At 43.9% G+C, this 13,507-nt stretch overlaps 1 protein-coding gene across 1 annotated transcript in view; it reads left to right on the top strand.

Annotated features, from left to right (window-relative positions):
* Positions 1-7,900: 7,900 nt before the first annotated feature.
* ARSH (arylsulfatase family member H) overlaps positions 7,901-13,507 on the top strand; it is a 41,781-nt gene continuing 36,174 nt past the window's right edge. Inside the window, exon 1 of the mRNA XM_038757131.1 lies at positions 7,901-7,935. Within this exon, the coding sequence (XP_038613059.1) occupies positions 7,901-7,935 (35 nt within the window). The remainder of the gene's footprint in view (positions 7,936-13,507) is intronic.

Genomic DNA, 13,507 nt, shown 5'->3' with positions numbered 1-13,507 from the left:
ATTCTGATTTTGCCTTGTCCTTTTCCTGCCCTTCTCCTCCTCTCTCCTATCCTAGAACCACTAATCTCCCACCATGAGCTTTGCATGAATATTTATTGCTTTCTAACCTTTTCATAGGTTTCCAGAATTGTCTTCTTTTCAGAACTATCCAACAGCCTTCCAACTCCTTGCCCTTGAACTGGAATCCTTTTTCTGCCCCCCTCTCCCTCTCTCCCCCCCCCACCCCACCTCGAGCTGAAACTTCCTTTCTCTGACATCACTGCTGACCTCACTTCCATTAGGATCTGGCAGGGGACTCGACTGAAATTTGTCTAGCGATTCCTACTACCAAATACGGTCGCCAACGGGACATGTCTTTATTCTGGTCAAACACTCCTCATGAACGAGACTGAAAAATGCACGAATTTGGCTTTGCAGCAGGGGAGTTCTCCTCTTGGCATTAATGGCTCAGACTCGTTTCTGGATCTTGTCACCTTCAGGCTATTAAATCTGGTTCCACTCTCCAAATTGCTCTCCCCGTCTCTCCCTTCCAATCCCCGTAAAGACAAAAGTTGGTAGGGAACCTGGGCAGTTACAGTCTACTAGCAATCTGGGATGTTTGTTTTACATAACCCAAAATTTTGCAGGTCCCCAGGTAAAGCTTGTATCTATATAGAATGAATGAACTAGCTTGTTTCTACCCAAGTGCTTAGCACATAGTAAGCGCTTAACAAGTACCATAAAAAAAATAATAATTTTGGGTTTTGAGGCGAAAGGAGGGGAGGCAGGCTGATCTTGGGAGAAGCAGCATGGCTTAGTGGAAAGAACCCGGGCTTGGGGGTCAGAGGTTGTGGGTTCTAATCCCGGCTCTGCCACTTGTCAGCTCTGTGACTCGGGGCAAGTCACTTCACTTCTTTGGGCCTCAGTGACCTCATCTTTAAATGGGGATGGAGACTGTGAGCCCCACATGGGACCACCTGATGACCCTGTAACCCCCCCACAGTGCTTAGAACAATGCTTGGCACATGGTAAGCGCTTGTTTTGTTGTCTGTCTCCCCCTTCTAGACTGTGAGCCCGTTGTTGGGAAGGGACTGTTTCTATCTGTTGCCAACTTGTACTTCCCAAGCGCTTAGTCCAGTGCTCTGCACACAGTAAGTGCTGAATAAATACGACTGAATGAATGAATGAATGAGAGCTGTACCCTTTTTTATGGTATTTGTTAAATGCTTACTAATGTGGCAGGCACTGTACTAAGCTCTAGAGTAGATATACGCTGATCTGGTTGGACACGGTCCCTGTCCCACTTGGGGCTCCCAGTCTTCATCCCCATATTGCAGATGAGGCAACTGAGGCCCACAGAAGTGAAGTGACTTAATAACAATAATAATTGTGGTGTCTGTAAAAGCGCCAACTATGTGCCAGGGACTGTACTAGGCACTGGGATGGGTACAAGTAAATAGGGTTGGACATAGTCTCAGTCTCAATTCTCAATCCCAAAACTCTTTGGATACGCTACCAAAACGATTGTAGATGGAAACATTCTGGGAGAGATGAGTCCACAGTGTCGCTATGGGGCAGAAACGACTCAACAGCCGAAGACAAGACCAACTGAGGCACAGACAAATGAAGTGGCTTAACCAAGGTAACCCAGCAGACGTATGGTGGAGCCAGGATTAGAAGCCAGGTCCTTATGACTCTCGGGCCCAGGTTCTAGCCACTAGGCCATGCTGCTTTTCTATCTCTATCTCTTTTGTATTTGACTAGTTCATTCATTCATTCAATTGTATTTATTGAGCACTTACCGTGTGCAGAGCACTGTACTAAGCGCTTGGGAAGTACAAGTCGGCAACATATAGAGACGGTCCCTACCCAACAACTGGCTCAAAGTCTAGAGGGGGGGCCAGACAACAAAACTAAACATGTAGACAGATGTCAAAATCGTCAGACAAATAGAATTAAAGCTATATGCACATCATTCACAAAATTCATTCATTCAATTGTATTTATTGAGCGCTTACTGTGTGCAGAGCACTGTACTAAGCGCTTGGGAAGTACAAGTCAGCAACATATAGAGATGGTCCCTACCCAACAACGAGCTCAAAGTCTAGAGGGGGGAGACAGACTACAAAACTAAACATGTGGACAGGTGTCAAAATCGTCAGAACAAATAGAATTAAAGCTCTATGCACATCATTAACAAAATAAATAGAATAGTAAATATGTACAAGTAAAATAGGGTACTAAATCTGTACAAATATATATATACAGATGCTGTGGGGAGGGGAAGGCGGTAGGGCGGAGGGATGGGGAGGAGGAGAGGAAAAAGGGGGCTCAGTCTGGGAAGGCCTCTTGGAGGAGGTGAGCTCTCAGAAGGGCTTTGAAGGGAGGAAGAGAGCGAGCTTGGAGGATGTGTGCAGGGAGGGCATTCCAGGCCAGGGGAAGGCCAGGTAGTTGTCATGATACCTGCCCACCCGGAGAGCCGGTCATTATTGAAACACTTCATGGTCATCTGAGTTCTGGATTGACAATGAGCTGGTATTTGTTGAGTGCTTATTACATGCCAAGCTTCAAGAAGCAGCATGGCTTGGCAGATAGAGCATGGGCCTGGGAATCAGAAGGACCTGGATTCTAATCCCAGCTCCTCCACTTTTCTACTGGGTGAAATTGGACAAGTCACTTCACTTTCCTCAGTTATCTCGCCTGTAAATGGGGATTAAGACCATGAGCCCCATGTGGGACGTGGGACTGTGTCCAATCTGATTAGCTTGTATCTACTCCAGCACTTAGTGCCTGGCACAGGGTAAGCACTGAACAAATACCCTAATTTTTCTTTTTTTCACATGAGCCTCAAGTTGGTTCAACTGAGAGATTCCAGGTAGCCTGACAGTAATAAACACCTGCTCATCTGCTGGACCTACTTGGGCTCTAATGAGGCTTCGTTGTAAATGTAATTAGGAATTGCAGTATGTTTACTGGCTGGGATAATTGTTAGTGTCTCTGTGCATTCTGTCCTGAATATCCTTTCTACAGACCAGTGGACGCGCACTGCTGAAATAACCCCACAGACTATAATAATCACGGTGTTTGGTAGGCGCTTACTATGAGCCAAACACTATACTAAGCACTGAGGTAAACAGACGATCGTCAGGTCTCACACGGGGCTCACAGTCTAAGTAAGAGGGAGAACAGGTATTGAATCCACATTTTGTAGATGAGGGAACTGAGACACACAGAACTGAAGTGGCTTGCCCAAAGTCCCACAGCAGACAACATTAATAATTATAATAATACATATGGTCCTTGTTAAGCGCTTATTATGTGCCAAGCAGCGTTCTAAGCGTTGGGGGAGATACAAGGCGAATCAGGTTGGACACTCTCCCTATCCCACATGGGGCTCACATTCTTCATTCCCATTTTACAGATGAAGTAACTGAGGCCCCAGAGAAGTTAAGGGACTTGCCCAATCTCACACAGCAGACATGTGGCAGAGCTGGTTTAGAACCCAGGTCCTCTGAATCCCAGGCCCAGGCTCTTTCCTCTAGGCCACAAAACTTCCCCACAGGGTAAAGTGTAAATGTAAACGTTCAACCCACTTCAATATCTTGCACAGTTCAATCACTGCCCTCTACATATAGCCCTTTATCTCAAGAGAGAGGATCACAAACAATGAAGTGTAGAACCAATGCTTTTTTTATTGTATCCGTTAAGTGCTTACTATGTGCCAAGCACTGTACTAAGCAGTGGGATAGATACAAGCTAATCAGATTGGACACAGTCATGTTCCACATGGGGTTCACAGCCTTAATCCCCATTTGACAGATGAGGTCACTGAGGCCCAGAGAAATGAAGCAACTTGCTCTAGGTTACACAGCAGACAAGTGGTGGAGGCGGAATTAGAACCCAGGTCCTTCCTGCTGCCAGGCCTGGCAGTCTATCCACTAGACCACATTGCTTCTCTACTTCTCACATCATGCTTTTTGCTGGGTGCGACATACAATAATAATAGTGGCATTTTGTTAAGCGCTTACTATAATAATAATGATGGCATTTGTTAAGCGCTTACTATGTGCAAAGCACTGTTCTAAGCGCTGGGGAGGTTACAGGGTGATCAGGTTGTCCCACGAGGGGCTCACAACCTTAATCCCCATTATACAGATGAGGTAACTGAGGCCCAGAGAAGTTAAGTAACTTGCCCGAAGTCACGTAGCTGACAAGTGGCGGAGTCAAAATTTGAACCCATGACCTCTGACTCCAAAGCCCACGCTATTTCCACTGAACCACGCTGCTATGTGCGAAGCACTGTTCTAAGCGCTAGGGGGGATACAAGGTGATCAGGTTGTCCCACGTGGGGCTCACAGCCTTAATTCCCATTTTACAAATGAGGTAACTGAGGCACAGAGAAGTGAAATGACTTGCCCAAGGTCACACGGCTGACAAGTGGTGGAGCCGGGATTTGAACCCATGACCTCTGACTCCCAAGCCCGCGCTCTTTCCACTGGGCCACGCTGCTTCTCTGCTATGGACGATGGCAGGATACGCAAATCGCTACTCTATGGTGACATAAACTGAGGTAAGTATAGGCAAGGACAGAAGAAATACACAGTAAAGCCCAAACCTCAGATATTGTTATGCAGAAGTGGACAGTGCTATGCTGAGAAGACAGCGAATAGGAATAAGAGACAGAATCGCTACGTGCAGACAGTGACAAAAACTGCTGATGGATTCAAAGGATTTATCAATCAATCAATCAATCGTATTTATTGAGCGCTTACTGTGTGCAGAGCACTGTACTAAGCGCTTGGGAAGTACAAGTGGGCAACATACAGAGACAGTCCCTACCCAACAGTGGGCTCACAGTCTAGAAGGGGGAGACAGAGAACAAAACCAAACATATTAACAAAATAAAATAGAATAGATATGTACAAGTAAAATAAATAGAGTAATAAATATGTACACACATAGGAGTAGGAAAACAACCACCCAAAGAAAGTAAGCTCCTTGAGGTTAGGAGTCATGCCTACTGATTCAAGAAATACCTTCCCGAGCATTTAGTACAATACCAGGCAAAACAATAGGCACTCAAGAAATACTGTGGACTGATTCACTTTAATATTGAAGAAGGTGTTGCCAACTGGAAGGAGCCCGGGCTTGGGAATCCGAAGGACATGGGTTCTAATCCCGACTATGTTGCCGACTTGTACTTCCCAAGCGCTTAGTACAGTGCTCCTGCACACAGTAAGTGCTCAATAAATATGACTGAATGAATGAATGAATGACTCGGCCATGTATTTGCTGTGTGGTCCTTGGAAAGTCACTGAACTTCTCTGTACCCCAGTTTCTTCATCTGTAGAATGGGGATTAAGATTAAGAATGTGTCCAACCTGATTAGCTTATATCTACCCCAGCGCTTAGTGCAATGACTGGCATCTAGTAATTGTTTAAGAAGTACCATAAAAAAACCAAAACTAAATCAATCAATCAATCATATTTATTGAGCGCTTACTGTGTGCAGAGCACTGTACTAAGCGCTTGGGAAGTACAAGTTGGCCACACATAGAGACGGTCCCTACCCAACAGCGGGCTCACAGTCTGGAAGGGGGTGACAGAGAACCAAACCAAATATATTAACAAAATAAAATAAATAGAATAGATATATACAAGTAAAATAAATAAATATATAGAGTAAAAAATCTGTACAATAGAATAGATATGTACAAGTAAAATAAATAAAGTAATAAATCCATACAAACGCTCAGTACATAGACAGATAACCATCACTAGATAAGCAGTATGGCATAGGGATAGGGCATGGGCCTGGGAGTCACAAGGTTTGCTGCCATTTGTCTGCTGCACAGGGATAGAGCATGGGCCTGGGAGTCACAAGGTTTGCTGCCATTTGTCTGCTGCGTGACCCCGAGCGAGTCACTCAACTCCTCTGTGCCTCAGTCATCTATTCTGCGCAGAGCACTGTGCTAAGCGCTTGGGAAGGACAAGACGGTAACATACAGAGACGGTCCAACAACGGGCTCATTATTATTATCATTCATTCATTCAATTGTATTTATTGAGAACTTATTCTGTGCAGAGCACTGTACTAAGCGCTTGGGAAGGACAAGATGGCAACATACAGAGACGGTCCAACAACGGGCTCATTATTATTATTATTATTATTCATTCATTCATTCAATCATATTTATTGAGCACTTATTCTGTGCAGAGCACTGTACTAAGCGCTTGGGAAGGACAAGCTGGCAACATACAGAGATGGTCCAACTAACGGGCTCATTATTATTATTGCTATTATTTATTCATTCATTCCATCATATTTATTGATATTCATTCATTCATTCAATCGTATTGTGCCCTTATTCTGCACAGGGCACTGCACTAAGCACTTGGGAAGGACAAGCCGGCAACATATAGAGACGGTCCAACAACGGGCTCATTATTATTATTATTCATTCATTCAATTGTATTTATTGAGCGCTTATTCAATCAATCAATCAACCAATCAATCGTATTTATTGAGCACTTACTGTGTGCAGCTAAGCGCTTGGGAAGTACAAGTTGGCAACACATAGAGACGGTCCCTACCCAACAGTGGGCTCACAGTCTAGAACGGGGAGACAATCAATCAATCAATCGTATTTATTGAGCGATTACTGTGTGCAGAGAACTGTACTAAGTGCTTGGGAAGTACAAGTTGGCAACCCCAAACACTGTCCCCAACTGGTGAAACTATACATGCCAAGCTCTATAACAATCAATCAATCAATCGTCTTTATTGAGTGCATACTGTGTGCAGAGCACTGTACTAAGCGCTTGGGAAGTACAAGTTGGCAACATATAGAGACGGTCCCTACCCAACAGTGGGCTCACAGTCTAGAACAATTCACAACATTGTAGAAATTGTAATTGTAATATTCTCTCAGCACACATCATTCCCAGGGAGAAAATCAAGATGGTCATTAAACTTATACGGCTTAAGGGGTCCCTCCTATGACACCCTAATTGGACTTCCGGGGAGTGGGGCCTCTCAGGGGAGAGAGAGTACGGAGAACTATTTGGTGTCTGGAATATTGTCAGGAATTGCAGCCTTCTAACCTTAACCCCAGACCTTGTGCTTAAGGTGTCCTTTGTGATTTCAGTCCCCTTTCTACTAACTGAGGCTAATGCTATTTAGCTGCTTCGGAGGAGTGTTGTGAGCCTTAATGAAGTAATATTTAAAATATCTTTGATATCAAAGGATGAAAGGCAAGCTATAAAGTGCAAAGCATTATTAACTGTGTTATCATCACACTGGGATCATTCTGCTAGTTTTCCCGGCTGGCAATTTCGGGCTGAAGTTAAGTTTCGGTTAAGAGGGCTTAACTTGCCACTGGATTCAGTTTTTACATATAGAGAAGCAGCGTGGCTCAGTGGAAAGAGCACAGGCTTTGGAGTCAGAGGTTATGGGTGCAAATCTTGACTCCGCCAATTGTCAGCTGTGTGACTTTGGGCAAGTCGCTTAACTTCTCTGGGCCTCAGTTACCTCATCTGTAAAATGGGGATTAAGACTGTGAGCCCCCCGTGGGACAACCTGATGACCTTGTAACTTCCCCAGCGCTTTGCACGTAGTAAGCGCTTAATAAATGCCATTATTATTATTATTATTATATGCTTGATTCCTTCTATTTGCCTCAGTAATAAATGCGATTTAGCCATCGGTGAGAACGTGACTAATTGACTCTATCCATCGTGACTCGATACCACTGCCTGATAGGTTATTTTCTAATTATAAAAGTAATTGGTAGATGGGCTAATTCTATGTTCTGCATGGCAGAGGCCAGCATTCTGTTTGAGCTCAATAAATATTATGTAAAGTCAGTAACTAAAGTGGAGTGTTGTCTCAGGAACTTGGCAGTATCCACGGCTTACACAAATGGAGGAGGCAGAAGAGACGCTATCGGCTTTCAAGTAAGTGAATTTGCCAAGTTGAATTTTAGCTTCCATTCTAGATATGTTTTGTCATTATTGTGGACGACGAAGGAGGGAAGGATGGTTAGACCTTCCTCAAAGTGTTTGAACCTCGGTATACTGGACTTTTTGTTAAGCGTTTACTATGTGTCAGGCACTGTACTAAGTGCTGGGGTAGATACGAGGTTGGACTGAATCCAATCCCTCATGGGGCTCATGATCTTAGTACCCATTTTACAGATGAGGGAACTGAGGTTCGGAGAAGTTAAGACAGAGAGTAGCTACATCTTTACATGTGATAATATGAAAACCTCTCATTCACTACTGTCTGTAAGTTCGTAGAAGGCAGGAAATGTGTCTGTTTATTCTTATTTTGTACTCTCCCAAGCACTTAGTATAGTGCTTTGCACACAGTAAGCGTTCAATAAACATGAATGAATTAATGAATTCTCTGGAGAGTACCTTTCTAATAGACTCCAAATTAAGGGGAAGTTAAGAAGGAAAATGGAAATTGGGGTGGGACTGCTACAGTGCCAGAATGAAAAACTGGGTAGGACTGAATGTAGAGATTCTGTAGGGGAGATAAATTCTTTGATACACTCGAATGAAATCTAACGTAATCAGGTAGACTCTGGGAAAAAAAAAAGATGAGAACCAAGAACTGTCCTGATGAACAAGTACAAATAAACTTGCCATTTCTTTCAAAACTAAAAAAAGAATTGACATTTCTCAAAGGAAAATTCCCAGTGCTGAGCTTTTTGGACTTACATTACATTCAACTCCTTGTTTTACTAGAACTCCTAGAGAGAGTTCTCCGTCATCCTCAATAAATACGAATGAATGAATGAATTGGCATTTATTTATTATTTATTTATTTATTATGGTATCAGACCTCAGGTTGGGTTCCAAACCACAAGGGCACTGAGCAGGGTGGGGCCAGAGTTGCTATCAATGCAGCACGGCCTATTGGAAAGATCCTGGGCCTGGGAGCCTAAAGGACCTGAGTTCTCATCCCAGCTCTGCCACTAGTCTGCTGTGTGTCCTTAGGTAAGTCACTTCACTTCTCTGGGCCTCAGTTCCCTCAACAGTAAAATGGGGATTAAATAACCTATTCTCCCTCTGTCTTTGACTATGAGGGCCATGTGGGACAAGGGACTGTGTCCTACCTAATTAACTTGTATCTACCCCAGTGCTTAGAACAGTGTTTGACACATAGTAAGCACTTAATATATACCATAAAAAAAATCAATCACCGGTATTTATTGAGTGCTTACTGTGTGCAGAGCACAGGACTAAACGACTGAGAAAGTACAATACAACTGAGGTGGTAGACATGTTCCCTGACCACAGCATGCTCACAGTTTAGAGGGAGAGGTCGTCATTAATAAAAATAAACAAACTGTGGATATGGACGGACAGAAGTGCTGCACTAGTAGCAGAGGCAGGAGCAGTTGAGGAGGAAGAGGAAAAGAAGAAAACAAACGTGTAAAACCGATTCTCTCTTTTCTCCTTCTTACCTGCTGTTCTGCTGGCCCTTAGGATTCTGGCTCTTTTCCCTCCCATCCTTCTCCCTCCCCTCCCAACCCTAAAATAGGAACTGGGTTTTTTGGGGTTTGTTTTAACATATCGAGACAGGAAGCCGTAATCTATGACCTTCCAAGATGGGCAATAAAAGAAAAGAAAAGCCCAAGAAACGTTTCAAAAAAAAAACTCATGTGATTTCTAATATGAGGAGCGATAGCTTGGGTAAGGGGGAGGAAGCTGTGGGACTCAGAGGAACTGGGTGCTAATCTTGCCTCCTCCACTTTTCTACTGTGTGACCTTGGGAGAGTCACATCACTTCTCTGCACCTCAGTTACCTCATCTGTAGAACCCTCCCTCCAATTTAGACTGTGAGCCCTTTGTGGGACATGGACTGATTTCTCTTGTATCTACCCCAGCGCTTAGCATGGTGCCTGGCGCATAGTAAGCGCCTAACAAGTACCATTTCAAAAGAAATATTAAGAGTTTGAATCAGCCAGGGACATATTTTGTGGAAATAGCCCGGACTTGGGAGTCATGGGACTTAGGTTCTAATCCCAGCTCTGCCACTTGACTGCTTTGTAACCTTGGGCAACTAATGCAACTTCGCTGTGCCTCAGTTTTCACATCTGTAAAATAGAAATAAAATACTGTTCTTCCTCCCCTTTGGATTTTGAGTCCTATGTGAGGCAGGGATTGTGTTCCATCTGTTTGGCACACTAAGCAATCACAAATACCACCATTATTATTATTATTATTATTTTGACTTCCTCAGCAACATGTGCCCATCATGCTTGGGCTAAACTTTAGTTCAGGAAGACCTGACCAAGAAACAGCATGTGCAGGGATTTATCCTAAACAATATTCCCAATCACGGGGCTTGATTCACCAGAATCCCAATTCCACTCCCTTCTGCATTGCCCTGATTTGCTCCCTTTATTCATCCCCCCTCCCAGCCCTTCAACACTTATGTCCATATCCGTAATTTATTTATTTCTATTAATGTCTGTCTCCCCCTCTAGATTGTAAGTCCATTTTGGGAAGGGAATGTGTCCATTAGTACATTGTACTCCTCCAAGTGCTTAGTACAGTGCTCTGCACACAAAGCACTCAATAAATACGATTGCGATTGACTGACTGACTGGAATTTATTTCATAGGCTTGGACAAGTGGTTTTACTAGTTTGGAGCTGGTTTTCCTCATGTTAAATGTAAAGATGTTGAGGTATTCATCTCCCAATTTCCTCCTTGGGCTGCTCAGAAATTTTTTTAGTCTTTGGATGAAAGGCACTATAAAGATGCATATTATTATTATCATTGTTGTTGTTCTCATATATGATTAAGAAATGTTTCTTCCGGCATCTACAAGGCATCAGGGGGAAGCTCAGGAGATGTATACGTCTCTAATCACTGACTTGAGTTGAGATCTGGCCTTGGGAACCGAAAAATATTTAGAATTCTTCCACTTTTCCTCTCCGCAAAGCTCACTGAAAGTCATTTCCCAAGGCAGCTACATTTGGTGTTTAGGCCTTGTCTTATCCCAGTTGATACTAATTCTATTCCTAAAACAGTCTGAGATGACAAGATAGTTGCTCGGTCCTGAGTTAGGAGCTGGAGTGAACACGAATTTGGGAAGTTTGGAGAGGATCAGAGGGACAACTTTGTTTGGAACCTAGATCTTTGGCCCGGACAAAGATGCACCGTGGGGCCATTTCGGAGAAAGTGGAAAGAGGGGCCACAGAGGGGTCGACAGGGTGGATCCGGAGGGCAGAATTAAGATGGCTTCAAAAATTGACATGCCCACTGTGGCAGTTTAAGGGCTTTTTTTTTGTTTTTTTAAATGAAATTTTTCCCAGATTTACCTCTAATTTTAAAAAATTGATTTAGGGGTAGAAGTACAACTAAAAGAGACAGCCCCTTCCCCGCAAAAAAATCCCTATGATAGGCTTTTGAGAAGGAAGTTCCAGAGGATCAAAGGTGATCTGCAAGCATTACAAGTGGAGGCAGGCATTATACCCTTCTTTGATAATTATAATAATGATCATGGTATTTTTTAAGCGCTGCCCTGTGCTACTCATTCATTCATTCAATCATTTTTATTGAGTGCTTGCTGTGTGCAAAGCACTGTACTAAGCACTTGGGAAGTACAAGTCGGCAACATATAGAGATGGTCCCTACCCAACAATGGGCTCAGAGTCTAGAAGGGGGAGACAGACAACAAAACAAAACATGTAGATGGGTGTCAAAACCATCAGAATAAACTGAATTATAGCTATATCATCATCATCATCAATCGTATTTATTGAGCGCTTACTATGTGCAGAGCACTGTACTAAGCGCTTGGGAAGTACAAATTGGCAACATATAGAGACAGTCCCTACCCAACAGTGGGCTCACAGTCTAAAAGGGGGAGACAGAGAACAAAACCAAACACTTGATAATAATTGTGGTATTTGTTAAGCACTTCCTATGTGCCAGGTACTGTACTGAGCACTGGGGTGGATACAGGAAAATCAGGTTGGACATAGTCCCTTGTCCTACGTGGGGCTCATGGTCTCAATCCCCATTTTACAAATGAGGGAACTGAGGCCCAGAGAAGTAAAGTGACTTGGCCAAGGCCACACAGTAGACAAATCCTCCCAGGGTTCACCCAGCCCAGGAATCAGGCAGGCAATAGCATTTACTGGGCACTTATGGTTTGCAGAGCACTGTAATAAGCACTTGGGAAAGGACAAAAGAACAATACAACAGACACAGTACAAGATCCCCTTCCAGGGGAACCTCAGCCAGGACTGAAGCTAGCCAAAGTTTGGCCTATGGTGGCCATGGTAGCTGTTTTTTAAGTCTTGTGTTTGGACGGGCTAATTCTTCATGGACAGCTAGGTCTCGAGAGGGCATGATCTAGCCTGTGAGAAGTAGGATTTTAGAATAGGGAAGATCATCATCAGAGGAAATAATAATAATAATTGTGGCATTTGTTAAGCACTTACTATGTGCCAAGGACTGTTCTAAGCGCTGAGGTACATACAAGATAATCAGGTTGTCCCATGTGGGGCTCACAGTTTTAATCCCATTTTACTGATGAGGAAACTGAGGCACAGAGAAGTTAAGTGACTTGCCCAAGGTCACACAGCAGACAAGTGGTAGAGCCGGAATTAGAACCCACGTCCTCTGACTCCCAAGCCCGGGCTCTTTCCATTAAGCCCACTGTTGGGTAGGGACCGTCTCTATATGTTGCCAACTTGTACTTCCCAAGAGCTTAGTACAGTGCTCTGCACATAGTAAGCTCTCAATAAATACAACTGATTAAGCCACGCTGCTTCAGAGGTGGTGTTTATTGAGCGCTTACTATGTGCCACTCACTGTATTAAGCACTTGGAAGGCCAAAAACCCTTCACCCTGAGGGGCAGGATGGCAGAGAGTCTCCAAGTCCAAAACAGGAGAATGGAATTTAGAGCTTCAACATAATTTCAATAATAATAATGAGAAGCAGCATGGACTTGTAGAAAGAGCCCAGGCCTCGGAGTCAGAGGACCTGGCCTCTGTCAATTGCTTGCTGGGTGGAAAGAGCACAGACTTGGGAGTCAGAGGGCCTGGGTTCTAATTCTGGCTCCACCACCTGTCTGCTGTGTAACCTTGGATAAGTCATTTTAGACTGTGAGCCCACTGTTGGGTAGGGACTGTCTCTATATGTTGCCAACTTGTACTTCCCAAGCGCTTAGTACAGTGCTCTGCACACAGTAAGCGCTCAATAAATACAATTAATTGATTGATTGATTTTACTGCTCTGTGCCTCAGTTCCTTCATCTGTAAAATGGGGGTTAAGACTGTGAGCCCCATGTGGGACAGGGACTGTGTCCAACCTGATTAGCTTCTATCTACCCCAATGCTTAGTAGAGTTCCCGGCACAGAGTAAGCACTTAACAAATACCATAAAAAAAAATCACTGTACTAAGCCCCCTGAACAGAGGCACAGAGAAGTGAAATGACTGTCACACAGCAGACAAGTGGCAGAGCCGGAATCAAAAGCCAGGCCTTCTGAGTCCCAGGCC

Source organism: Tachyglossus aculeatus, chromosome 15 (assembly GCF_015852505.1).
Source record: "Tachyglossus aculeatus isolate mTacAcu1 chromosome 15, mTacAcu1.pri, whole genome shotgun sequence".
Lineage (NCBI taxonomy): Eukaryota > Metazoa > Chordata > Mammalia > Monotremata > Tachyglossidae > Tachyglossus > Tachyglossus aculeatus.
This window is presented reverse-complemented; position numbering and strand designations above follow the sequence as displayed.